At 48.8% G+C, this 26,558-nt stretch overlaps 1 protein-coding gene across 1 annotated transcript; it reads right to left on the bottom strand.

Moving 5' to 3' along the window:
* Positions 1 to 4,007: 4,007 nt before the first annotated feature.
* Positions 4,008 to 23,263, bottom strand: LOC117051845 (cytochrome P450 2A13-like). Its single transcript, XM_033158540.1, has 9 exons — positions 23,078 to 23,263; positions 10,863 to 11,025; positions 9,831 to 9,980; positions 8,928 to 9,088; positions 8,150 to 8,326; positions 7,646 to 7,787; positions 7,297 to 7,484; positions 4,970 to 5,111; positions 4,008 to 4,879 (listed from the first exon to the last, which is right to left on the bottom strand). The coding sequence occupies exons 1-9, from the start codon at positions 23,246 to 23,248 to the stop codon at positions 4,698 to 4,700; spliced, it is 1,476 nt and encodes a 491-aa protein (XP_033014431.1). The 5' UTR covers positions 23,249 to 23,263; the 3' UTR covers positions 4,008 to 4,697.
* Between the last annotated feature and the right edge of the window lie 3,295 nt (positions 23,264 to 26,558).

Raw genomic sequence — 26,558 nt, 5'->3', positions numbered from 1 at the left:
GCCTGCAGATGAGTGTTTGGGTGCACCTGGATCTTCCCTGGAATCATCTGCATTTATATGATGCCTTCCTGTGAAGTCAGTTAAAACCAATTTAAGTACTGCAGGGAATTAATAATCTAAAATGTGGAATTAGCCCTGAGGGTTAGGGTGGGGCACGTAGTCCAACTGGGGCAGGCCCTTATATTGCTTCTGCCTACATTCCTTGCTTTCCTCCACTCTCTTCTCTCCCTGACCTATTTTCTGGCTCCCGGGAGGGAGGGTTCTTTCCTAAGAGAGACAGTGTTGCATAGTGGTTAGAGTGCAGGACAATGACCTGACAGAGACCAGGGTTCAAATTGCCACCAGTTGGCCATGAAGCTCACTAGGTGTGACCTTGAAGGGCCAGTCACAACCTCTCAACCTAGCCTCCCAACAAGATAAAATGGAGAGGAGTATTCCGTTAGCTTCAACTGATGGCCCAGATATGCCCCTATCTGGACAGGGATAATCTAACTTCTGTTGTCTATGGTGACCTCTAGGATAGGTTGCTGGGATGTGTTATATGCAGTGGTGAAGCTGCATAGTTTGGCACCGGGGGCAGATAGCAGGCTGGTGCGCATCCTGGGGGCGTGGTGCGTCGACTGTGCAGGGGTTGCGCCCGGCACAGTGGGGGGGGGTGCACGGCACGTGTCCGAGGGGGTTGACTGTGATGGTACCCCCCCTCCCCGATGGTGCCGGGGGCGGTGCGCTCCCCCCCATCCATTCCTCTGCCAGTGGTTATATGTGGGGCATTCTCTGAAGACAGTCAGCTTGTCCAGAATTTGGTGGCCAGGTTGCTCAATGTAAAGTACTACACTTGGGCAAAAAAAATGAAAGGCACAAATACAGGATGGGTGACACCTGGCTTGAGAGCAGTACATGTGAAAAGGATCTAGGAGTCTTGGTAGACCATAAACTTAACATGAGTCAACAGTGTGATGCAGCAGCTAAAAAAGCCAATGCAATTCTGGGCTGCGTCAGTAGGAGTATAGCATCTAGATCAAGGGAAGTAATAGTACCACTATATTCTGCTCTGGTCAGACCTCACCTGGAAAACTGTGTACAGTTCTGGGCACCACAGTTCAAGAAGGATACTGACAAGCTGGAACGTGTCCAGAGGAGGGCAACCAAAATGGTCCAAGGCCTGGAAACGATGCCTTATGAGGAACGGCTTAGGGAGCTGGGTATGTTTAACCTGGAGAAGAGATGGCCATGTTCAAATATATAAAAGGATGTCATATAGAGGAGGGAGAAAGGTTGTTTTCTGCTGCTCCAGAGAAGCGGACATGGGGCAATGGATTCAAACTACAGGAAAGAAGATTCCACCTAAACATTAGGAAGAACTTCCTGACAGTGAGAGCTGTTCGGCAGTGGAATTTGCTGCCAAGGAGTGTGGTGGAGTCTCCTTCTTTGGAGGTCTTTAAGCAGAGGCTTGACAGCCATCTGTCAGGAATGCTTTGATGGTGTTTCCTGCTTGGCAGGGGGTTGGACTGGATGGCCCTTGGGGTCTCTTCCAACTCTATGATTCTATGATTCTATTCTACGATTCTATGGGGCAAGACGGTTTGAGCATATTGCATTTTTTAAAACTTCCCTATACAGAGCTGCCTTCAGATGGCTCCGGGGTCGGATAAAATCATATCCGCCATACCTGCCAACATTTTTCCAATGAAAATAGGGACGTCCTAAGGAAAAGGGATGCAGGTGACGCTGTGGGTTAAACCACAGATCCTAGGGCTTGCCGATCAGAAGGTCATCGGTTCAAATCCCCACGGCGGGGTGAGCTCCCGTTGCTCGGTCCCAGCTCCTGCCCACCTAGCAGTTTGAAAGCACAGCAAAAGTGCAAGTAGATAAATAGGTACTGCTCTGGCGGGAAGGTAAACGGCGTTTCCGTGCGCTGCTCTGGTTCACCAGAAGCAGCTTTGTCATGCTGGCCACATGACATGGAAGTTGTACGCCGGCTCCCTCGGCCAGTAAAGCGAGATGAGCGCCACAACCCCAGAGTCGGACACGACTGGACCTAACAGTCATGAGTCCCTTTACCTTTACCTTTAAGGAAAAGCAGGACATTCCGAGATCAAATTGCAAACCGGGATGGCTTCTCTAAATCAGGGACATCTCTGGAAAATAGGGACACTTGGAGAGTCTGCACTGATCCTGGTCCAACTGCACTGACTGCCAATTAGTTTCCTGTCCCAATTCAAAGTGCTGGTTTTGAGCTATAAAGCTTTAAATGGCTCAGGACTGCATTACTTCAAAGACCACCAGTCCCCATATAAACTGACCCAGACTCTGCATTCATCATCTGAGGCCCATCTTTCTTTGCCCCCCTCCATGGAAGGTCCAGGTGCCCATTGCAGGAAAGTTGCAAGCAGAACCTGAACATAAGAGGGACTCTCTCCATTTTTGGTTTCCATAAACTGGTATTGAGAAAGATGCTTCCTCCCAGCTTGAAGGGAGAGGAAGAAAAACCTCTAGTTGGCTCTGTTTTTTATTAATAATAATATTTTATTACAGCAAAAAGTACCGTGCAATACAATTAGTATAATCGCTTACATTTTCATAAATCTTTATTTTTATATTAGTGCTATTATTATCTTAATGCATAGTTGGTTATTAATGACCTACTACATTCTGCACAAACTCATTCCCAATGTCCAGGCAAAGTCTACATCTACAAGCAATCCTTTCATAAGTTGCAAGTGTTGTCATGTCAAACCATTGATTAAAAGAAGAAGAGTTTGGATTTGATATCCCGCTTTATCACTACCCGAAGGAGTCTCAAAGCGGCTAACATTCTCCTTTCCCTTCCTCCCCCACAACAAACACTCTGTGGGGTGAGTGGGGCTGAGAGACTTCAGGGAAGTGTGACTAGCCCAAGGTCACCCAGCAGCTGCATGTAGAGGAGCGGAGACGCGAACCCGGTTCACCAGATTACAAGTCCACCGCTCTTAACCACTATACCACACTTAATTCTTCCAGTTCATCAGTATCAGTCTCTTAGCCACTGTTAGGGCAGAATCCATTTTCATTGCGCCGTTGTCCATTTCCATACAATAGGTATATAATTTTTAAAAATATTCTCCTCTAAAAATGTTAACTTTTTCCATACAATTTATATAGTCCAGCAATTTCTCCCAAAACTTAGCAAGTATAGAACACTATAAAAATATATATTTCAAAGAGGTGTTGTCCTTATTACATCTCCAGCAAAACAACCTACTTTAGCTAGTCCTTTTCTATACGAACACAAAGGAGTCCAATAAATTCTGAATATTATTTTCTGTTGTATAAGTCTCAATTCAAGATCCATCATACCATTGGTACTGAGGCTAAAACATTTTCCCACTGTCTGGGCAGTATTGAAAGTTCCAGTTCTTTATTCCAACCATTTCTTAAAGTCTGCATATGAAACTTACTTATTGATAATAAATATCTGTAGAAAGTGACTGTGTCTTTTTAGTTTACAACAAATTATCCGATTGCTCCAATATCTCGGGTGTCTCAGAAGCTGAAAAAGCTGCTGTTCCAAACAAACTTGTGAGGAGATGTTGTGCCTGGAGATATGGGGCCAGATCTGTTCTCTTACAACAGCGAACGTATGAAACTAATCTTCCTCATCTATCTATTGGTCCAAAGTCAATACACCTGCTTCCATCCAATTTTTCCATGGTACCATCATTTCCCCAATTTTTAAAGTAGGATTTCCCCACAAAGTAACTTCGGCATGTGAGGATGGGACAAATTTCCTTTTATTAGACAATATATTCCATATCCTTCTAACTCACTTGATTGTTTCAAGGGTCACCAGAAATTTCAAATACTTTGATCCTAATATTGTCCAACCAACCAAAAGAGATTAGATAGATGATTGATTGATGGATGGATTGATGGATTATGGATTGATGGATTGACAGATAGATAGATAGATAGATAGATAGATAGATAGATAGATATAGAGATATAGAGATATAGAGATATAGAGATAGATAGATGATAGATAGATAGATATTCTGAGGTTTCCCACAACAGAAAGTTAATACCAAGGGTGTGTTTCCAATTTTTAATGCTTGACGATAGGCAGCTTGGTATAGGTCAAGATTCAGACAAAGAAATATACCACAATGCCCCAAACCAGATGGTAGTGAAACTTCACATTCATATTAAACAAAGAAAAAAGAAAACCCAAACGGTTCTTTCAAAGTCTGTCCCAGGAATGGAGATTGCAAGATTCCAAAGAAGCAATTTCCCCTACATTATGGCAGACCTCTTCTGCCTCCCCAAACCCTTCGGCATGGACTGAGCTGCAGGGTTAACAATTCTTCCTTCACAGTGAATGTTTCAGCACAGGAAAGTGATAAGGGGGGGGACACACAGGATGGGGGGAAAGAGCAGACAGGGAATCTGACACTGGAATGGGGGATGAGGAGAGGGGCTCATTCATGGTGCCTGAGGGAAGGAACAGGGGCTGTGAGTCAAGCACCTTCCAAAAGAAATACAGAGGGGTGGGTTCTACCAATGGAAACACAGACCATGGAGCTTCCAAAGCAAGATTCTGGAGGTCGGAGGGTCAACCTGTTCTGGCCCTTCATGAGTTCAAGGACTCTCCAACTTTTGCCTTTGAGGCAACCAAGGTGGGTGGCAACAGGGCTCCGCTTCTCCAAGACACCTGTCCTCCTTCAGAGGGGAATGGCACACATTTCATAAAAACGTGGAATGGTGCCAAAGCCAACCAGCATGGGAGAGACGTCAATCTTTTCAGGAGGGATGGGAGATTTCAAGCGGAAGTTCTGCAGGATGCTGGTGAAGAAGAGGAAAAGTTCCATCCGGGCCAGATTCTCCCCCAAGCAATAGCGCTTCCCTAGGAAAGAGGAAGAAGGTAAAGGCAGCTTCTCAGGGTGCCGTTACAGATGCTTTAGGAGTGCTTGGGAAAGGAAGGGGACTCACTCACCAACAGAGAAAGGCATAAAAGCCTCGTTCTTCTTGAACTGCCCGTTCTCATCCAGGAAATGTTGGGGGTCAAAAACGTCTGGTCTCGCAAAATGTTGGGCGTCTCTCAGCACAGACCCGAGCACGGGAAACACTTCAGTCCCCTGAACAAGAATGGGAGAGGGATGAGAAGATACGGGAGAAATGGGAGATTTCAACACCAGGCCGATTTGGTGTAGTGGTCAGTTCTGAAGCTCAGGAGCTTATCATAGCAGCCATGGCCACCCTCAGAAAGTCCACCAATGCAAGCGACTGTGGCAACCCATCGCTTTGGATAAACATACCCTAATCCCACAAAGAGCAGCTTATGTCGCATAGTGTAAGACCCCATTTATGAGAGTTAGCACAACTCTGGTCCTCTGCTTTGCAAGCAGCCAATGGAGCTGGCAGAGGCATTGAGGCTGGTGCCTGGTAGGGGGGGACGGTGGGTGGGGTGAGTCAACAGGGAGGTTGGTGGTCTGTGGAAGCACCAGAGGAGCCCATGAGAGCCAGTTTGGTGTGAGAGCCAGTTTGGTGTAGTGGTTAAGAGCGGCAGACTCGTAATCTGGGGAACCGGGTTCGCTTCCCCGCTCCTCCACATGCAGCTGCTGGGTGACCTTGGGCTAGTCACACTTCTCTGAGGTCTCTCAGCCCCACTCACCTCACAGAGTGTTTGTTGTGGGGGAGGAAGGGAAAGGAGAATGTTAGCCGCTTTGAGACTCCTTCGGGTAGTGATAAAGCGGGATATCAAATCCAAACTCTTCTTCTTCATGAGGTCCTTCTGCTGGCGTATCGGCACAGCGCTGACCTCGCAGCTCCCTCGCCCCTCCTGCTAAGCCACAGCGATGCCAGGAGAACAAGGAAATATTGCCAGGCCTCCCCAGCATCCACACCTGCTACACATAGTTTCTCCAAGGACCGCCATTGAACTCTGTGGTGACTGCTTCCGACTGAAGAAATGGTCCATCTAGCACTAGCCTACTGGGGACTACTGTGACCCCTGGCAGGGTCTTTTCAATGACAGTTCCCCATTTCCGGGACACCACCTCTGCTCAGGACCGATCATTCTCCCCTGCAGCTGGTGTCCTCATCAGGGCATGCAATAGTCATTGTGGCTGCAGGAATATGTGAAAGCCTTCTCTTTTGTAGGATGGGTGAAGAGAGCAGAAATCTGTATATACCATATTTTTCGCTCCATAGGGCGCACCGGACCATAGGGCGCACCTCATTTTTAGAGGAGTAAACAAGAAAAAAAATATTTCTGGTTTTCCTCCTCTAAAAGCCCTGTTGTTGTTTTTTTTGAGGATCAGCTAAAAGTTTTGCAGCTTTTTTTGCAAAGGGAAAGCCCTGGTTTTTTGAGGATCAGCTAAAAGTTTTGCAGCTTTTTTGCAAAGGGAAAAGCCCTGGTTTTTTGAGGATCAGCTAAAAGTTTTGCAGCTTTTTTGCAAAGGGAAAGCCCTGGTTTTTTGAGGATCAGCTAAAAGTTTTGCAGCTTTTTGCAAAGGGAAAAGCCCTGTTTTTTTGAGGATCAGCTAAATGTTTTGCAGCTTTTTTTGCAAAGGGGGAAAAGCAAAGAGGAAAAGCCCCATTCTTATGGGGTTCAACTCACATTTCTGCAACTTCTAAAGGAAAGGGAGCCTTTTCTACAGTTTCCAGGCAGATAATCTAATCAGCCAGTCACATGTCGCTGGGGAAACAAACAACCTGCCTCTGCAGCACATTCAACAATGGAGGCCTGGGCAAGGGGGCGGGGCTGAAAGGGAGCCGGGGACTCTTATCTCTCTCCCGATCCCTTGCTGATCAGCTGCTGAGTGGGGTCCTTTCAACACCCCCTTTTCTCTTTGTAAAATAAAAAGCATGATCCTCTTTTGGCCCCTGGGCAATTCAGTGCCAGGGACCACCATTCGCTCCATAAGACGCACAGATATTTCCCCTTACTTTTTAGGAGGAAAAAAGTGTGTCTTGTGGAGCGAAAAATACGGTAGTTCTGTTCTGTTTTGTTTTGTTTTGTTTATTTGTTTGTTTTTGCCTGTAGACCAGTAGTGTAATGCAACTTGTAAGTAATAAAGACATCAAGAGAATAACTGGACAGCTGAGGTATTTATTCCTGTCATGGGAATTCAGCCGGAGAGGGCTGGACTCCTGATGCTGTGAAGATGCCGGAAGTTTTATGAGGAACTGTGCTGAGACAAAGAAAAGGAACCCTAAGAGTCAGTGCTCACACACTAACAAGACTTTGCTGAGCCACAAATTATGCCTGGAAATTGTACTGAAGGGTCTGAGTCTCAGGAACTAATAGAACCGCAATACCTTGGGAAGGCTGTATCCCCGGAACTGGGTATCACGGGTCACACGTCTTGCTACCCCCAAGGGGAGCGTGTCACCACATCTCTGGATCTCGTGGATCACAGCATCCGTGTAGGGCATCAGGGGACGGTCATCCATGTTGGGAGTGCGATTCGAACCAATCACCCGTTCAATCTCTTCGTGGACTTTCTCTGTTGAGAAATCAGCAGGATGAGACCCAAAGTGCCATTTGCACCTTCCAGGGAGCTAAAGAAGGATCCCAGCTCATAGCTGGGAAAGCAAAGAGGGACCTTCCCATAGAAAGGCAACGGCACATCTCTCCACCCTCCTTTCCAGCCCCTTCCCCATTCACCTTCAATCTCTGGATATTTCAGCAGAAGCAGGAAGCCATAGCGTAAGGTGGTGCTGACCGTTTCTGTGCCAGCAAAGAAGATGTTGAGGGTTGTCATAACCAGATTCCTTAGAAAGAACTCTGTGTTTGGGTTTTTCTTCTCCTAATAATAATAATAATAATAATAATAATAATAATAATAATAATAATTTTTTACCCCACCCATCTGGCTGGGTTTCCCCAGCCACTCTGGGTGGCTTCCATCAAATATTAAAATACATTTAAAATATCACAGTTAAATCAGAAGGAAAATGGTAATGGAGGATGCTTCATAGATTATATGTGGGTAGAGGCTAAAATCTGGTCTTCATATGTCTTCAAAGCTTTTTCACTCCTGCTGTTTGGCAAACTGCAGTGATGTCATGATTAAACCAAAGAGGGTTAAAAGATGGCTTCCTTTCAGGGATCCTAGTTTCCTTTCAGACAAATACTTAGATCACAATATTTAGAACGAAATCACCATACCTGCTGCATTTTCACCAGGAAGCAGTCAATGAAATCCCGAGGGGCATTTGGGTCCAGGGTCTCCTCGTGGTCTTTTACCTTCTCCAGGATGAACTTCTCCAGCCCTAATAGCTGCTTGAAGGCTTTATGTTGTGGGCCAGGCAAGTACTGCATGATGCCCGAGAACATGTCGTAGAGCTGTTTGTGTTGGTTTCAGAGGGGAGAGAAAACAGATATTGCACAAAGCGAAGCTGAGGTGAAGGTCTGTGGAAGTTGGAAACATATCATGGAAGTTTGGAAGAGACTAGAAAAAAGGCAGACTCGGAAAGTCTCTCTCCATGAAGAACAGAACAGGCAGGTGGAATTCCTGACTCCAGCTAGAACTTGGCATAAACTGCTGACTAAGCTATCAACTGTAACAGACATGACCTCAGGGTCCGACTTCTCCTCTTTCGGGAATAAGGATGGAGACTTGGAGGAGGAATCAGAGGGTGAGAAGGAATTTCTTACAGTGCTAACAGCCTCAACAGCTCAATGTTGGATCATGTGAGGCTGAAACAACATTCTAAACTTGCTCCAGCCACACCTGGCCAAGCAGCAAGGCAGATCAGGAGTTGCAGCACCACGGAGAGCTCCAAGTGAGCAACTTGCTCCAACAACGGTCAGGAGCTTTTTCTCAGCCACTCCCAAGCACTGTTCCTTTTGGAGATCTTAGATTCTTTCAGGACCAGGAGAAAGGGGCAACTCTCCTTGTTTCCATGGCCTCATCCCATGTGCTCTCCCCTCCCCTCCAATTTACCTGCCCCCAAGAGGTGGCAGTGAACTGGAAGCTACCCAGCATCATGCTGAGCAAGGAGACGAACTCCTTATCTTCATATTCAAAGCGATCTCCAAAGGCGATGGAGCTGATGACGTTGGACACTGTGCGGCTCAGCATGAAGGTGGGGTCAAAGGGGGCGCCTAGAAAGAAAGACACACAAAGGGCGCACCTAGAAAGCAAGTCACTCAACCCAGGAACAAACCAAGAATACACTTTGCAAAGCAGTCCAGTCTTACCTCATTATTCCTTTGAGCAACATTACTTCGATAGGATGTAGAGCGCTGGCGATGTATTTAGCTTCGGCTAAGTTACGTCTGTCCCCACCCATTACCAAAAGCAAATACAGTATAATATTCAGTATAAAGCCTTCAACTGCCCATTTAAATTGCCCACTGTTTCTAACTGTCACCTGTAACTCATTAAGCAGCATTTCTTGAAGATATTGAAACTGAGCTCACTTATTTATTTATTTATTTATTTATTTATTCATTTATTTATTTCGTGAACCTGGCATCTGCAGCTCTGGCTAGGAAATGGGAATATGGCATTGCACAGCATCCAAGCCACCCTGGATGATAGAAAAATTCTGGAAGGGGGACGAGGAAGTGGCAGAGGCCACACATTGCAAAGCCATCTAGAATGATTTCAACCTACTCTCTTAAACCCACCAGAGGATTTTGATCCCGAGTTGTATAATAAAGAGATGGGCCAAGTAGACCCTCCCCTGGAATGCCATCGTTCACATGAAGGCTAGGGAGCAGGGTTGTTTGAGGCTGTTTCCACTTCCTATACAGTACTCCCGAAGTTAAGTGTGTCTTGACCTGGTTTGGACCACTAGCATAACATGAGTCCATTTCTTAAAGATACCAAAACTGAGCTCACTTTTTGTTGCCCTCAGGGCTTCCAGCAGGAAGTGGGCCTCCTCCGTGATCCGTTCTTCAATGGATCTCCTTCCCATCCCAAAATTCCTCAGTGTTGTGATGGAGAATCGGCGTAGCTGTTTGGCCCGTTCCCCGTTACTGAAGACAACCCCTGAGAAGCAAAGGAGGAGGAGGAAGGAGGAAGGCATGTGCTCTGAATGAGAACGTGGCTGAAACTGCACAACAATGAAGAATGCCCCCCCCCCCTTAAAAAGTCACATTTTGAAATTTTTGCCTGGTTTCTAAAATTGTAATTTCAGGATCTGGAAGAACATTGTAAGCACCAGGGTGTCCTCTCATAGGGTGTGTGCCTGGGTGTGTTGTTGTGTGCAAAGAGAGTTGTGGTCTTTATAGGATCATGGAGTTGGGGTGGGGTGGGGGCTTCCAAACTCTCGTCCAGCTCCCTCCTGGATGGCTTGTCTCAATGGCATTGGAAGACATTCTCTTCGCCTCACTTCTTTCCACTGTAAAATATGTATTTAAAAAAATCTATTTCAGGCACGTCCAACTCCCAAGAGACTGTGATCGACTCCCAGTTAAAAAATTTTGGCAGTGACCTACCCATTGTCATTGGAGGGAGGAGGAGTGCCAAGAGTTGTTGAGCTTAAGGGGGGGGATGCCATAAATTGCTCACCAAACAATCCGCCGCTGACAGACTCAAGCAGCGCTACGGCCAAGTATCGTATCCGCTATTGCCAGCAGCAGACGCCAAACGACTGCCCACTTGATGCGACGGAGGGACAGAACGAGAGGGGCAGGGGTGGAGAAATTCATTAGCCACTTTAAATAATACTGTGATCGAATAGGAGCCCACCATCGACCAGGATCATCGGGGGATCTATCTGTCGATAGAGGTCGACCGGTTGAACATGTCTGATTCATAGGACCAGGGGAGGTTCACTAGACGTGCCCTATAGATGCCCATAATCATGCACTCTGGTCTGCATTAAAAAGTAATCATCACGCCCTCTGGACTGCGAAAGCAGAGACTGACCGTAACCCCGGAAAAGCCAGTTAAACGTGGCTTGCTCTCCACGGCCGCTGAACTCTTCGGCCTGATCCACCAGGGCCTCCTTCACTGCATCGTATCCACACAAGACCACAACGCGGCGGGGCCCCAAGTGGATGGTGAAGACAGGACCATATTTCTCACAGATCTGTGAAATGAAGGGGAGGGCATTGTGTGAGGTCATGGAACAGATGGAGAGGTGGAGCAAATAGATTGGTTTTTAGGGAGGCAAGGAATCTTAAACACTGGCTGGGGTGCAGGACATGTCAGGAAGGCAGGAAAGGCTGAGCAGACAGGGCTCCCTGAATCAAGGTGCCTCAAGGAAGGGGAACAATGAGCCAGTGAGTGGACCTCTGTATAAGGGGAGATGCATTGCAGGGTAAAGTACGGAGGTATGGGACACTCGTACAGGACCTGGAAGAAAAGGAGGCGAGAGCTATAGGTGTGGAGGGCGTGACAACCCATGAAATCTTTGGGGAATGCAGAAGTCAGGATTCTACAAACTCCCTACCAAAAAAAAAGAAGTATTTTAGGAGAAATGTACACCATCTGGCCTGGCTTCAGATATCAAATGGCCTTGTAATCTTCCCAGGTAGTTGGTGTCAGCAAGCTGAATCTGGGTCGATTAAGATAAAGCGGTTCGGAGAGCAAGATGTTGGATTAAGGCAGAATTCCTGTTCTCCCAGGTCTTTGTTGTCCCTCCCCTGCTGTTTCCCCCCTCCAAATGCAGCTGGTATAATTATTCATTATTCATTGTTAATTGTTATGCCACCCTTCACCCAAAGATCTCATGGCGACTCACAAGATAAAAAAAATACAAGATAAAAATTCTAGCTTCAATGACACCAATTACACAGGTAGACTGCAGGAGCGTTTGGGTCGGTCACCGCAGTTCAGTATTGGAGCTAACCCTTTATTCTCAAAACCTCCATCTCCACAGGGCTCTCAGCAGTTCATTCCCGCTGGTCTTACTACATGCAAAAATCAGGTGCTGAGACTGAAAATCCCTGCCTTCGCAATGCTGCCCCCCCCGCCCCAGTTTAGATGCAGGCCCCACCCCGCTACCTTCCTGCTCCAAACTCCCTCCTTCCCCTTCACAGCCCCACTGCTGCCAACCCCATCACCACACTTGTGACCTCACCTGGTGATGGGGTTGGCAGCAGTGGGGCTTGGTGCAGTATTAGAACTGTTTCAGTCGAGTTTCCAACCCTATATTACTGCTCTTCAGGGGCGTAGCAAGGGGGTGGGGGGCGGTCCGCCCCGTGTTCCATAATGGAGGGGGTGACAAATTATCAAGGAACTTTTTCTTGAATTTTTTTTTTTAAATGCCTACTCCGAAGGTCTTATTTTACTATACTAGGGATTATAGAGCTATATGTGAAATTTCATGCATATCGGTTGATAACTTGACCCTCCTCCACCAAAATAGCTGTTTACTTGGCTGTTTTCCTGTGTCGTGAAGGCTGAAATTTCAGTTCAGTGGAGCACTTAATATTCCCAACCCTAACCCTGTGGAAAGCCATCTAAATAGACTTTAATTTGATTTTGAGATGTTTTTAGGAGGTAATTTAATTGTTTGATTTTATACCAATGTTATGTATCTGATGTTAGCCACCCTGAGCCCGACTTCAGCCGGGGAGGGCGGGATATAAATAAAGGTTTTATTATTATTATTATTACTTGTTATTATTCCTTTGTAAGAAAATATGAAATAACGTAAAACCATTTTTGGGGGGGGTCAAGGGGGGGTCGACAAGAAATTTTTTGCCCCCAGGTACCAATTTACCTTGCTATGCCCCTGCTGCTCTTCGCTTCCTTTAAGTGGGGCTCTGTTTAAAAATTTACATAGCTCGTTTTGAATTTGTGCAATCTACCTGTTTTCTAACCTTTTTTTGTAAACACAGTATCAGAATCTTTACTCTTGAGGCCTTAACCGGTTAGGTTTTCAAACCTTCTTGGTAAATGCAGTACTAGAACTTTTACAGTCGTGTTTTCAAACCTATATACTGCTCCTTTTTGCGTTTGTACCTTAGTCGTTTAAATATCTTATTTCCTTCTGAGGAAACTGAACAGTTTAGTGAAACGAGGTTTGTAGCCGGCATCCCGTTAAGGTCTTAGAATCATAGAATCATAGAATCGGAAGAGACCCCAAGGGCCATCCAGTCCAACCCCCTGCCAAGCAGGAAACACCATCAAAGCATTCCTGACAGATGGCTGTCAAGCCTCCGCTTAAAGACCTCCAAAGAAGGAGACTCCACCACACTCCTTGGCAGCAAATCCCACTGTCCAACAGCTCTCACTGTCAGGAAGTTCTTCCTAATGTTTAGGTGGAATCTTCTTTCTTGTACATTGAATCCATTGCCCCGTGTCCGCTTCTCTGGAGCAGCAGAAAACAACCTTTCTCCCTTCTCTATATGACATCCTTTTATATATTTGAACGTGGCTATCATGTCACCCCTTGTTTAGTTCTTTCATTTTTTCCTGTATTCACTTCATGCGCTTAGCCTTACTTTTTACATAATTATTGAAGTCCATTCCCCCTCGTTTCAGGGATTTTCACGGTACCTTATTTGTTTCGTGCTACCGGCACGGTGCGGCAGCAGCAAGGGTGCAATGGCAAGGGCAGGGGAGTTTCTAGCCCCTTGGCTGCCCAGGGCGGGAAGCCAAGAGGCACCCCTGGGGCGGGGCATAACGGTGCGTGCGTCATGACGTCTGCGGGCTGCAAAGACTCCCGAAGCCGCCACCTGGCAGCAGCACCCCTTCCTGCTATGGCTGCTCGTGCCTGTGCGAGCAGCCACCACACAAAGGGGTGCCAGGCGGCGGATTCGGGAGTCTCTGCAGCCCGCAGAGACACCCTAAGCTGCCGCCTGGGCTCCCTTTGCAGAGCACAAGTTGGGGCATGGAGAGGGACGGGCCAGCGAGGAGGGGTGTCACCCCTCCTCGCTGGCCCACCCCTCTCCATGCCCTGGCTCCACAAGCCAGTCAGCGGTGGAGCTCAGCAGAGGCAAGGGGCGGGCCAGCGAGGAGGGGGTGGCACCCCACCTCGCTGGCCCGCCCCTTGCTTCCATGCCACGGTGAAAAAAGCCGCTGGAAGGGGGGGGACTATTTTCGGCGCTGCTGGGGTGGAGCCGCGGGGTGGCCAGCGAGGGGGGTGACACCCCTCCTGGCTGGCCGCCCCTGCAGCTCCACACCAGAAGTGCTGAAAATAGCCTTAATTTTTTTTAAAAAAAATTAAGCCCAGGGGGTGGGGCCACCGCCCGAAGTGTCAACCCCCCCCAGCAGGGTGCTGCCCGGGGCCCCCTCAGCCCACCCCCGCCCCCCTTGCTACGCCCCTGGGTAAGGGCAGGGGGGCTGTGTTGGCAGCCCAGGCAAAGTCGCAGGGAGGGAGGTTGCCAGCAGCACAATGGTAGGGGTGGGGTCATCTACTGGCCAAATAGTTGTGTTACGGATAAAATGCATGTAGATAAATGTATTCCCCACACACACACACACATGTGTACACAAGCATTCCGAAAGCGCCACACACAGTGGCAGAAAAACAGCTCTTGAAACTTTAGATCCCTCCCCTTTAGAATTGCGGGGGTGGGGGTTGGGAACCTTACAAAAACAGCAATGTCTTTAGGCAATGCCAAGAAAGACTGCAAAACATCCTGTCCTCACCTCATCAGCAGAAGTGGAGACTACACTCTGAGGGAGTTTCTAATTAACGCTTGCAAACCCTTTTCCATGAATGGGAACGCCAGAAATACATGAATACGGTCGTTTGTTTTGAAACAGAATTCGAACAAAAGTCACAAAGTCACGCGCAGAGTGAATCAGGGGGGTTCTGAGCAACAGGGCACGTCCAGGTCACAGGCAGAAAAAACAGAGCAGAGCTTTCCAAACTTTTTGTGTTGGTGACACGCCTTTTAGACATGCATCGTTTCGTGACAAAGCAAATCCGTTTTACTAGCAAACTGGAGGTTAAACCAAACCCTTTCCAGCCCCAGGAGGATCGCAGGGTGCATTTGCACGAGACACCTACACACTGCAGCCAACACATGCAGGGGCATAGCAAGGGGGGCATAGGGGGCGGGCCGCCCCACGTTCCATAATGGAGGGGGTGACAAATTATCAAGGAAAAATTACTGCCCTACTAGGGCGGTTCATAAAAAAAACTTTTTTCTTTTTGAAAATGCCTGCTCCAAAGGTCTTATCTTACTATACTAGGGATTACAGGTGAAACTCGAAAAATTAGAATATCGTGGAAAGGTTCATTTCTTTCAGTAATTCAACTTAAAGGGTGAAACTAATATATGAGATAGACTCATGACATGCAAAGTGAGATATGTCAAGCTTTTATTTGTTATAGTTGTGATTATTATGGCATATAGCTGATAAGATCCCCAAATTCACAATCTCAACTTTGGGGTTTTCATTAGCTGTACGCCATAATCATCACAATTATAACAAGCAAAGGCTTGACATATCTCACTTTGCATGTCATGAGTCTATCTCATATATTAAACTGCAATAGCTAATGAAAACAATTGCTTACATAAATGGACTTTTCCACGATATTCTAATTTTTCAAGTTTCACCTGTATATAGCTATATATGAAATTTCATGCATATCGGTTAATATCTTGATGCTCCTCCACCAAAATAGCTGTTTACTTGGCTATTTTCCTATGTCGTGAAGGCTGAAATTTCAGTTCAGTGGAGCACTTACTATTCCCAACCCTAACCCTGTGGAAAGCCATCTAATTAGACTTTAATTTGATTTTGAGATGTTTTTAGGAGGTAATTTAATTACTGTTTGATTTTATACCAATGTTATGTATCTGATGTTAGCCACTGTTATGTACTGAGTTGAATAGGATCCAAACTGCAGCAGGCTGATTGGTCCTAGAACAATAGGATTGAGATTGCAGCAGTCTGACTGGTCCCAGAACAATAGGATTGAGATTGCAGCAGTCTGACTGGTCCCAGAACAATAGGATTGAGATTGCAGCAGTCTGACTGGTCCCAGAACAATAGGTTTGAGATTGCAGCTGCCTGATTGGTCTGCAGGAGCCACCCAATCCAGCTCCAGGTGGAAGTGAATCCGCATTCCGATTGGCATACAGGAGTATCCCGGAATTAGCCAATCACTTGGGGCCCATTGTGTAAATAGTGTATATAAAGCAAACCTTTTGGGGGAACTGCATTCCTCACTACTATGAGCTGAATAAAGAGCATGAAAATCACACTGGACTCCGAGTATCTTTCACTGGCGACGAGGATGGGATGCCGCTGAGCTGACTGCCACACACAGCACCGCAGCAACGCCACCTGCCGCACAGCTGCCTCGCATCGTGTATCCAGGCTTCAGCTCCGGGTCCCAAGGAACTCAAGATGGCAACGGACAGCAGCTTCTCGCCGTTCAACCCAGCATCAGGAGACTGGGAAGGATACGCCACCCGTTTCACCTTTCTTCTAGAAGCTAAAGGGGTCACCAACGATGCCAAGAAGAGGGCGATATTCTTCAGCGTCTGCGGAGAGGAGACATTCGAAATCGCCCGGGCTCTCCTTTTTTTTTTTTTTTTTTTTTTATTTATAAGAATTTATTAGCATTTTTCTATAACAACATATACCCACACCCACACCTACAATTAAACAAATGCAAAACACATAAAACAAATACAAACAATGTCAAGTTATCTTACTGCATCTTTCTAAAAAAAAAAAAAAAAATTTCTATTTCCATATCTTGACTATGACTTCCCCTGCCTTTTCACCTTCGATTTTATATCCTTAATCTACTTTATAACCATTTCTCCTGAGAAAAGAAAAGAAAATTAAATTCAATTGTATAATTACATTCAATTTATATCTTCAACATTTTGCTAAGAATACATCGTCATAATAATACCTCGTCGTAATTCTTCTTCACTTATTCTTATCGATTTCTTATCTTAATCTACATCTTAATCTTAATCCATAAACTTAATCCACTAAAATTCACTTTGCTTATACTCCACCTCACAGATCTTCACAAATCATTCACATCAAGTCTATCTCTTCTATCCTTAAGACCACTGCTAATAACATAAAAACTTGAAATATCTCCTTTCATGTTCGAATAAAAAATATAAAAAGAAATATTGTTGACAGTATTCGCCCTCCGATTTCAATTTACCATAACAGGCTACTTTAAATTTTACTTAATGCTTCACCCCACACCCCCTCTGTCCATTATTCTTCTTCTGTTGGCATCAGCACTGAACTTCCATGTAGCTTCCCTCTCCAAACGTCCACAGATCCAGGCACAGTCCAAACCTCTCCTTGCCACGAGTTCAGGGGTGTCCATCTCATCATCCCTCAGCTTCTTCGGTTCTTTGTAGCATTCCTTTTCTTCTTGTAAATACCTTAATTCTCTGTCCCTGGCCCCCGAGCTCACACCTCGGGGACTGGATATAAAAAATCTTGACGTCGCCTTGGGGCTGCCACCCCCAAAAAGCGAATTTCTTCTCCGAAGTAGCTCACTCATTTCTCTCCATCTTTCCATCCACCCTCTCAGCTCCTTGGCAAGGCTTTCTTCCAAAGTGTCAAAAGTTTTAAAAGCCTCCTCTGTGGGCAATTGGTTCCATTTCAGACCCCCACACAAGACTTTGACTTTTCTACAAAGCAGTTCCACCTTCAAGGCAGTGAGTCTCTGTTCATCTGTTAGTCCAGAGTTCAATACCAGTTCAAGGACGAAGCCCAACATACTGGCAGAGGAGGAGGAAGTGGGTATCATATTTCTACTCCTGCCTCTTTGTTCGTCGCCATTTTCCTGAGCTGGAGCACAAATACCGCAACTTTAAATGGAGATATTTTCCTCTAGTTAACTTCCCCAAAAAAGAGATTGCCAGTCTCATGTGTCAATTTTAAATACTTTGTAACCAGTTCTGTAGCAGTAGTCACTCAAATTGGTTAGTTTGAGCTCGAAGGGAGGGAGGCAGGCTGCCTTTCTCCTTCCCCCCGGATCGTTCCGAAAACACGAATTCTAATCAGATTCTTTACTCACGACCACCGGGTTCCTTTAGCTCCATTCTTCAAAGGTAGAACTTAGACGCTCACCGCGGGCTTTGTCGCCGCATTTGCATCCCGGTTGGGGCATGTCCCCGAAGCCCGGCTCCGTTTTCCCTTCACCCCCACTCCCCCTTTACAGGGGGGGCGAGGGAAGGGTTCGGAGCCTCCGCGGGCGCTGCCGGGGAGCCCAGGGTGCGGGACGCTCTTCCCGCACCCCAACCGGAGCCCCGCTTTGCGGTAGCGGGGCTCCTAACCCCCGGGATGGACAGGGCGCTTCGGACCCGAAGCAGCCCTCGACCACCCGGCGATTGCGTCGCCGCCGGAAGTCCGCCCGGGCTCTCCTTGCGCCTGATGATGTCGCTACTGTTCCTTACAAAACAGTAATGGAACGGCTGAAGGGGCACTTCTCGCCACAGCCCTCGGTGGTGGCTCGTCGAAATGCCTTCTATGCAAAGCGGCAAGCCCCTGGGGAAACCATAACGGGGTTTGTGACCTCCCTCCGCCAAGCCGCTCGGTTCTGCAACTTCTCAGAGTTGGAGAACATGCTGCGTGACCGCCTCGTCGGTGGCCTGAGGGACGAGAAGCTGCAACGACGCCTCTATGCCAAGAAGGACCTAACGTTCCAGGTCGCTCTGGAGGAGGCCCTGGCAACAGAAGCCGCCGAGAGGTCGATGCAAGAGGCACGGCCGAGTGTGCCGTCCCAACCAAGGGTCCACCACGAGGACCTCATCGACGATTCAGGATCAGACAGGAAGGAGGTGCACAGAGTACAGCAGCGCACTCAAGCCGTGCACACACCACAGCTGCCTCGACCAGAAGGAGGGAACTGCGCAAGCTGCGGGGAGAATCACGAGAGGAGGACCTGCCGTTTCCGCAATGCCGAGTGCAGGCAGTGCAGAAAATCAGGCCACATCGCCCGGGTGTGTCGGGCTCGGCCCATCCGACGCCAGGCATCAGATGACCGCCCCAAGAGCCCCAGGTCCCGGGGCCCAACACACCAAGGCAACTCGACGGAGACCACGGACTACCAGGTATACCAGTTGCCCCACCCCAACATAGAGAAAATTTATGTGGAGGTACAGATAGAGGGGGCCCCGTGCCGCATGGAGCTGGACACAGGTTCAACCCTATCCATAATCTCGGCACGGACTTTAAGGAAACTGTGCCCTAGTGGGGGTCCCAAACTCAGGCCAGCCCCATTCACCCTCCGGGACTTCCAGAAACGTAAGGTCCCCACAATGGGGGTGGGGACCTTCAGGGTGCAATATCGAGGGCAGACGCGGCAACTGGACTTGCTCGTGGTCAAGGGCTCCTACGTTAGCTTACTGGGATTGGCATGGTTTGGACCACTGGGGCTAGCCGTCACCGGGGTGAACCGCACTAGCTTACAAGTGGATGTGGACGCCATATGCAAGGAGTTTCCGGCGGTTTTCGATGGGAAATTGGGACAGTATACGGGCCCCCCTATTGCCCTACAGCTGGACCCCGCAGTACGACCTATCAGGCTCAAGGCCCACCGGGTCCCGTTCGCCCTGAAACCCCGTATAGACGAGGAATTGGACCGGCTCGTGGAGCAAGGAGTGCTGGAGCCTGTGCCTAATGCCACCTGGGAAACCCCGATCGTCACACCCATCAAGCCTAATGGTTCGGTCCGCATCTGCGCAGACTACAAATGTACCATAAACAAGGCCCTCATGGCCCACGCATACCCAGTGCCAGTGGTCAGCCATGTCCTCGCCACCCTGGCTGGGTCAAAAAAATTTGGCAAGCTGGACTTGGCCCAAGCCTATCAACAGCTGCCAGTAGATGAAGCCACAGCAGAGGCACAGACAATTGTGACGCACAGGGGAGCGTTCAAGGTAAAGCGGCTGCAATTCGGTGTCAGCGTGGCACCAGGCATATTCCAGAATCTAATGGACTCGCTGCTTAAAGGGATTCCTGGCGTCACCCCCTTCTTCGATGATGTGTTGATTGCCGGGCCCACAGCAGAGGAGTTTGAGGACCGCCTTCGCACCGTTCTGCACCGTTTCCAGACGGCGGGTCTCAAGGTGAAGCGGGAAAAGTGTCTACTAGGAGTGCCTCAGGTGGACTTTCTGGGATTTATGGTGGATGCAGAAGGGGTCCACCCGACTGGGGACAAGGTACGGGCCATTTGTGATGCCCCAGCGCCCAAGGGCAAGACTGAACTTCAGGCCTTCTTGGGGCTATTGAACTTTTACCATGCCTTCCTTCCCCATAACGCAGCAGTAGCAGAGCCCCTACACAGACTCCTGGACAAGCGGGCCCCTTGGGTGTGGGGCCAGCGCCAGGAGGCCGCATTCCAGGCAGTCAAGGACTTGCTCGTCTCAAATTCTGTCTTGGCACACTTCGATGAGAGGCTGCCGGTGGTGCTAGCATGCGACGCCTCACCCTATGGCATCGGCGCTGTCCTTGGACACCAACTCCCAGATGGAAGAGAGGTGCCAGTGGCATACTTTTCCCAGACACTCACCGCAGCCGAGCGGAACTACTCGCAAATCGACAAGGAAGGTCTGGCAATCGTGAAGGGAGTAAAAAAAATCCATGATTTCTTGTACGGGCGGCCCTTTACCGTGGTGACTGATCACAAGCCGTTGCTTGGTTTGTTTGCCCCCGAAAAGCAGACCCCCCAAGTGCTGTCTCCTCGCGTTCTCAGGTGGTCAATTTTCCTTGCCGGCTACCAGTATGCACTGATTCACCGCCCTGGGAAGGCGATGGGCCACGCAGACACCCTCAGCAGGCTACCACTACCAGAAACAGGCCCCGACCCAGCACCCGCACAAGAGGTTATGAGCCTGGAGCTGCTTCCCGACCGCCCTATTCAGGCACAAGAAGTTGCACACCATTCCAAGAAAGATAGGGTCATCTCCCGGGTCCTGGACTGGGTGTGGAGGGGATGGCCCAGCAGCAGCCCCGGGCCAGAATTTGCTGGCTACAGAACCCGTAAACATGAACTGTCGGCCCACAAGGGGTGCCTGTTATGGGGAAGCAGGGTCATCGTTCCTGAGCCCCTTCGCAAAAGGGTCCTTATAGCCCTACACGAGACACACCCAGGGGTAGTGAGAATGAAGGCCCTCGCCAGGAGTTATGTATGGTGGCCAGGAATTGACGGAGAGATAGAGACCTGGGTCAAACACTGCCAGGCCTGCCAAGAATCCCGCCCAGATCCCCCAAGGGCCCCAGTCCAGTCCTGGGAGTCCGCCCGAGCACCATGGTCACGCCTGCACATGGACTTCGCGGGCCCCTTCCAGGGGAAAACATTCTTCATAGTGGTGGACTCCTACACCAAATGGCTGGAAGTAGCACTGGTACCATCCACTTCTACGTCTGCAGCCATCCGGGTACTACGCAGGCTGTTTGCAACCCATGGACTCCCTGACACTCTCGTCTCAGACAATGGAACCGCATTTACGTCAGAAGAATTCCAGACCTTCACAGCGCAGAATGCCATCCGCCACATCCGCTCAGCACCATTCCACCCTGCCACCAATGGCCAAGCAGAGCGCATGGTGCGGACCACCAAGGACACCCTACGCCGCATGACGCAAGGGGACTGGGAGTACCGCCTTGCCACATTCCTTCTAGCACAGCACAGCACCCCTAGCTCAACGACTGGCCGGAGCCCCGCGGAACTACTAATGGGCCGGCGCCTCGCAATCAGACTGGACCGCCTCCACCCCGACAGAGCTCAGGATGAGGTAGTGGTGGGGGAAGGCAGGAACCCCCGGACCTTTGTGGCCCAGGATCCAGTGTATGCAAAGAATTTTGGGGCAGGCCCGGCATGGGTACCCGCCACAGTCACCAGGGTGACTGGCCCCGTGTCATACGAGGTGCTAACAGAGGGGGGGCAATGCTGGCGCCGCCACTGCGACCAGCTACGGCGACGATTCCCAGGAGAAAACCAGGAGGAGGACAGGTCAGAGGAATCCCAAGGGAACAGTGGGGCATTGAGACCCGTAGAGCAGGAGGGGCTGGCAGGGGAGGCAGAATCAGTAAATACTGAGAGGACCCGCGAGGCCGAAAGGGCACCGGAACCAGAGCCACGACAGAGCGAGCTGGTTGCGCCAGACCAAACAGCCCCATCACAACCAGCAGCCTCGGAACACGAGCCAGAACCAGAACCCCTGACCAGGGAACAGCCCAGGCCGCAACGCACACGTAGGCGACCAGCGTACCTTGAGGACTATGGATGCAACCTCCCAGGCACTACTGGAACTTAGAGGGGAGGGGTGTTATGTACTGAGTTGAATAGGATCCAAACTGCAGCAGGCTGATTGGTCCTAGAACAATAGGATTGAGATTGCAGCAGTCTGACTGGTCCCAGAACAATAGGATTGAGATTGCAGCTGCCTGATTGGTCTGCAGGAGCCACCCAATCCAGCTCCAGGTGGAAGTGAATCCGCATTCCGATTGGCATACAGGAGTATCCCGGAATTAGCCAATCACTTGGGGCCCATTGTGTAAATAGTGTATATAAAGCAAACCTTTTGGGGGAACTGCATTCCTCACTACTATGAGCTGAATAAAGAGCATGAAAATCACACTGGACTCCGAGTATCTTTCAGCCACCCTGAGCCCGACTTAGCTCCGTAGCGCGCATGCGACGTGACATCATGACGCACATGCGCTACAGAGCGGCCCCCTGCCCCCTGGGGGGTGCCCCCGCGTTTGCTGCTCCGGCAGCAAAGGGGCTCCGTATGCCACGGACCACCCCGTGTTTTTTTTATGCCCTCCTTGTTTCCGAGGGTCACCCCATGCAGCCTTTTTGTCATTTGCAGAGTGTGTGTGCAATACAACCCCATCTGGGTACCCACCCTTCATTCTGACGTGTCTGTGGGGAGGCTGCATGACAAGCAATGGGTGCCCCACACTTTCCAGGGCATTCCTGCATCAACAAATCTATCTATGCTTGATGAGCCGCTTGAGACACAAGAAGCGAACCTTCTCACGCCTGGTTGAGGAATGTGCACCTGAAGCGTCCCTGCACTGCAGGGGTTCGGATTCGTGACCCTTGGGGTCCCTTCCTTCCACACTTCTAGGCTTTCAAGTCCCCAAGTGGCTTGCAAAACTATTGAAGGAGCTTGGTGCTTGGCCAGGAGGTGAGAGGGAAGGCGGCCGGATGGACAGACAGGCGTGCACAGAGTTACCTTCATCAGCGACTGATACATGTCCTTTGTGTTGACATGCAGCAGGTTCCCAATGAAGGGCAGCGGAGTCGGCCCAGGGGGCAAATTCTCTTTCTTTTTCCATGCCGAAAGGAGCAGCAGGCAGAAGAGGAAGGAGGCCAACAGGAGGGTACCTGTGCCCAGGAGGTCCATGAGGTGGTTGGAGTGGCAGCCGGCAGGTGAGGAACAGAGGAAGAGATGGACTTCCCGGAAGGAGCAATTCCAGCTCAGTCGTAGCTCCGAAAGCTGCAATTTAGTGAACGACAGGTTTATTTATCTACCCTGTATCTCTGCAGTCAGAGATAACAATGAATTAATTTCCAGAAGCTCCACAGTGGATTGTTCACCAACAGGATAGAGAAAATCAATTGGGTGAGTGATCTGGGAGCGGGAGAAAATTTCAGCATTGCCTAAGAACCACTTAAGGCACTGGAGATCAGTCCAGCAAAAACACTTGCTGCTCCTCTTATTTTTTCTTTCACTGCCTTTGAAACTACACCTGTGTCAATTTAAGTGCTCATGCAAAATACGATCTGAGGAAGGTACTTGACAGAGAACAAGCAGAAAGCTCAATTTGAACTATAAATCAAAGAAAGGTGTTCTCTATCTTTGAGAGGTTTTCTCCTGGGCTTGTCCTGCGGTTCTTTGGAGCCTCCGTTGTTAATATTTATTTTGCTGGAAAGAAGATTTGTGCTTGTGGTGAGATTGGAATTCTAAACGTCTTGAGGACACACTGCTTGACTGTGAGAGGACTGCACTGTGAATGCATGTGGCCGCAAAGATGAAGAATTTTGAAAGGCACTCCATTGACAGTTAATGCGGCAATAGCACTGTTGGAGGAAATACCTGTGCAGGTGAGAAAAAAATGATTCCAGGAGAATCTATTGATGAAGTGCCAGAATTGCCAGAAAAGGAGATACAAGCTCCTTTTCTGGCAATTGCAGGATCAACTCTGGGTGCAGGGAAGCCAAGGGGGAAGAAAAAAAATATTTGAATCAGAGACGCAGCCTGAAAAGCAGAATGGATGTAAAAAGGCTGGGGGGAACAGAGCTGCCAAATACTGGGGGTTGGATTGGGGGGGGGGGGACAGGAGTGGAGCCGAAGCAGAGAAAGGATAGACTTTGTGTGCAATCTGAAAGGAATCTTGCTCCTCTGGTTAACTGGAAGAAGAGGAGAAGGAATGGACAAACAAGATTGTTGGGCTGATATATGGACACAAGGCTGGCACAGGGCTGGTATCTGGATGGAAACGACACAGGAAATGGAATGGGAAACGGATTAAGGTTTTAACTGAACTATGCATTAATATCCATTCTTAAAGAAATCAGCCCTGAGTGCTCACTAGAAGGACAGATCCTGAAGTTGAGGCTCCAGTACTTTGGCCACCTCATGAGAAGAGAAGACTCCCTATAAAAGACCCTGATGTTGGGAAAGATGGAGGGCACAAGGAGAAGGGGACGACAGAGGACGAGATGGTTGGACAGTGTTCTCGAAGCTACTAACATGAGTTTGGCCAAACTGCGAGAGGCAGTGAAGGATAAGTGTGCCTGGCGTGCTCTGGTCCATGGGGTCACGAAGAGTCGGACACGACTGAACAACAACAACAAATGCATTAATATACAAACACAACTTTTAAAAAGCTTTTCTTTCGGAGGAGGAGGTAAAGAATAAAGAGGGGCTGTTTTATAATCATGGAGGCAGTAACAGAATAATCTTTTGGAGATTTTCTGCTTAGAAAAAAGTAAACAGGAGAGCACTGGGTGGAAGGTGGGGGGACGGGGACAGGACAACGTTCAGCAAAAGGAATTATTGAATAACTTAGATGGAGATTTGACCAATTGGAAGAAATATTGACTATCTGACTGGTGGATAAGCTGCAGGTCCTTTTATCTCTTTCTTCCTCTCTTTTCTCTCCTTTATTATCATTCTCATGTTATTTGTCTCATTCTACTTTGGCAAGAACTGTATACAGATGTGAGAGGCAGGTAAGGGGAGAGCTCCCAGGGTGAGAAGCTTTGAGAAGAGAGGGGCGAGCCCAGGTGAGAGATGGGAGGGCACACCTGCCTCTGCAGAGGATGAAAGTTAAAGGTACAGTGACGAGGGAGAGTCTTGCAGCTTCTTTTTCTCTTCCTTCCTTCTTTAATTTCTTTCTTTTCTTCATTTCCTGCAAGTGGGTTTGCTCCTTTTATTGTATTGCAAAAACTTCAATAAAAATGGGCAGAGCTCACTCAGCTGCTGAGAAATTGGCAGCATTGCATTGGGGAAGAGACCGATAGGCCTGGGAACATTTCCCTCCCCTTCTCCATATTCATTGGCACTCATATGGTGCTTTCCTGCCAAAAATGAAATACTGATGAAGCAAATAAATAATCTAAACTAAGAAGATGGCCCTGGGGAATATGGTGGGGCACACCACCCAATTGGGGCAGGCCTTGAGGTTGCCTCTGCCTGTGACCCCTGCCTTCCTCCAACCCCGCCTTTCCCGGAGCTTTTTTCTAGCTCTCCGGAGCGATCGTTCTTTCCTAAGAGAGTGCAGCATAGTGGTTAGAGTGCAGTACAGTGACCTGGCAGAGACCAGGGTCCAAATCGCCACCACTTGTCCATGGAGCTCACTGGGTGTGACCTTGGGGGGGGGGGGCAGTCACAGCTTCTCAGCCTGGCCTACCTAGCAGGAATGTCAAGAACATAAAATGGGGAGGAGGAGAAACTTGCACACCACCTTGAGCACTTTGGGGGGGTGACATACGTATGTTTGAAATAAAGGATAGATGGATGGATAGATGGATAGATAGATGATAGATAGATAGATAGATAGATAGATAGATAGATAGATAGGAGAGAGAGAGAGAGATGATAGGGATAGATAGATAGATAGATATAGATAGATAGATAGATAGATAGATAGATAGATAGATAGATAGATCAGGGGTGGCCAACTCCCAAGAGACTGCAATCTACTTACAGAGTTAAGGGCCTGGCGTGCTCTGGTCCATGGGGTCACAAAGAGTCAGACACGACTGAACAACTGAACAACAACAACAACAACAGGAGGAGGAGGAGGAGGAGGAGGAGGTGAGAAGGAATGCGGCCGGATGGATGGACAGGCATCCAAAGAGTTATCTCCATCAGCGACTGATACATGTCCTTTGTGCTGACTTGCAGCAAGTTCCCAATGAAGGGCAGCGGAGTCGGTCCAGGGGGCAACTTCTCTTTCTTCTTCCATGCCGAGAGGAGCAGCAGGCAGAAGAGGCAGGAGGCCAACAGGAGGGTCCCTGCACCCAGGGGGTCCACAGCGCTGCTGGAGCGGCAGCCTGCAGGTGAGGAGCAGAGGAAGAGCTCTCCCAGCCTAGCCTACCTTGCGGGAGTAAGAGAAGGAGGAGGAGAAGGAGAAGGAGAAGAAGGAGAAGGAGAAGGAGAAGGAGGATAAAGATAAGGAGAAGGAGAAGGAGAAGGAGAAGGAGAA

Source organism: Lacerta agilis, chromosome 8 (genome assembly GCF_009819535.1).
Source record: "Lacerta agilis isolate rLacAgi1 chromosome 8, rLacAgi1.pri, whole genome shotgun sequence".
NCBI classification, from domain to species: Eukaryota; Metazoa; Chordata; class Lepidosauria; order Squamata; family Lacertidae; genus Lacerta; species Lacerta agilis.
The sequence above is the reverse complement of the archived record's forward strand: the minus strand, read 5'-3'. Positions and strand labels throughout refer to the sequence as shown.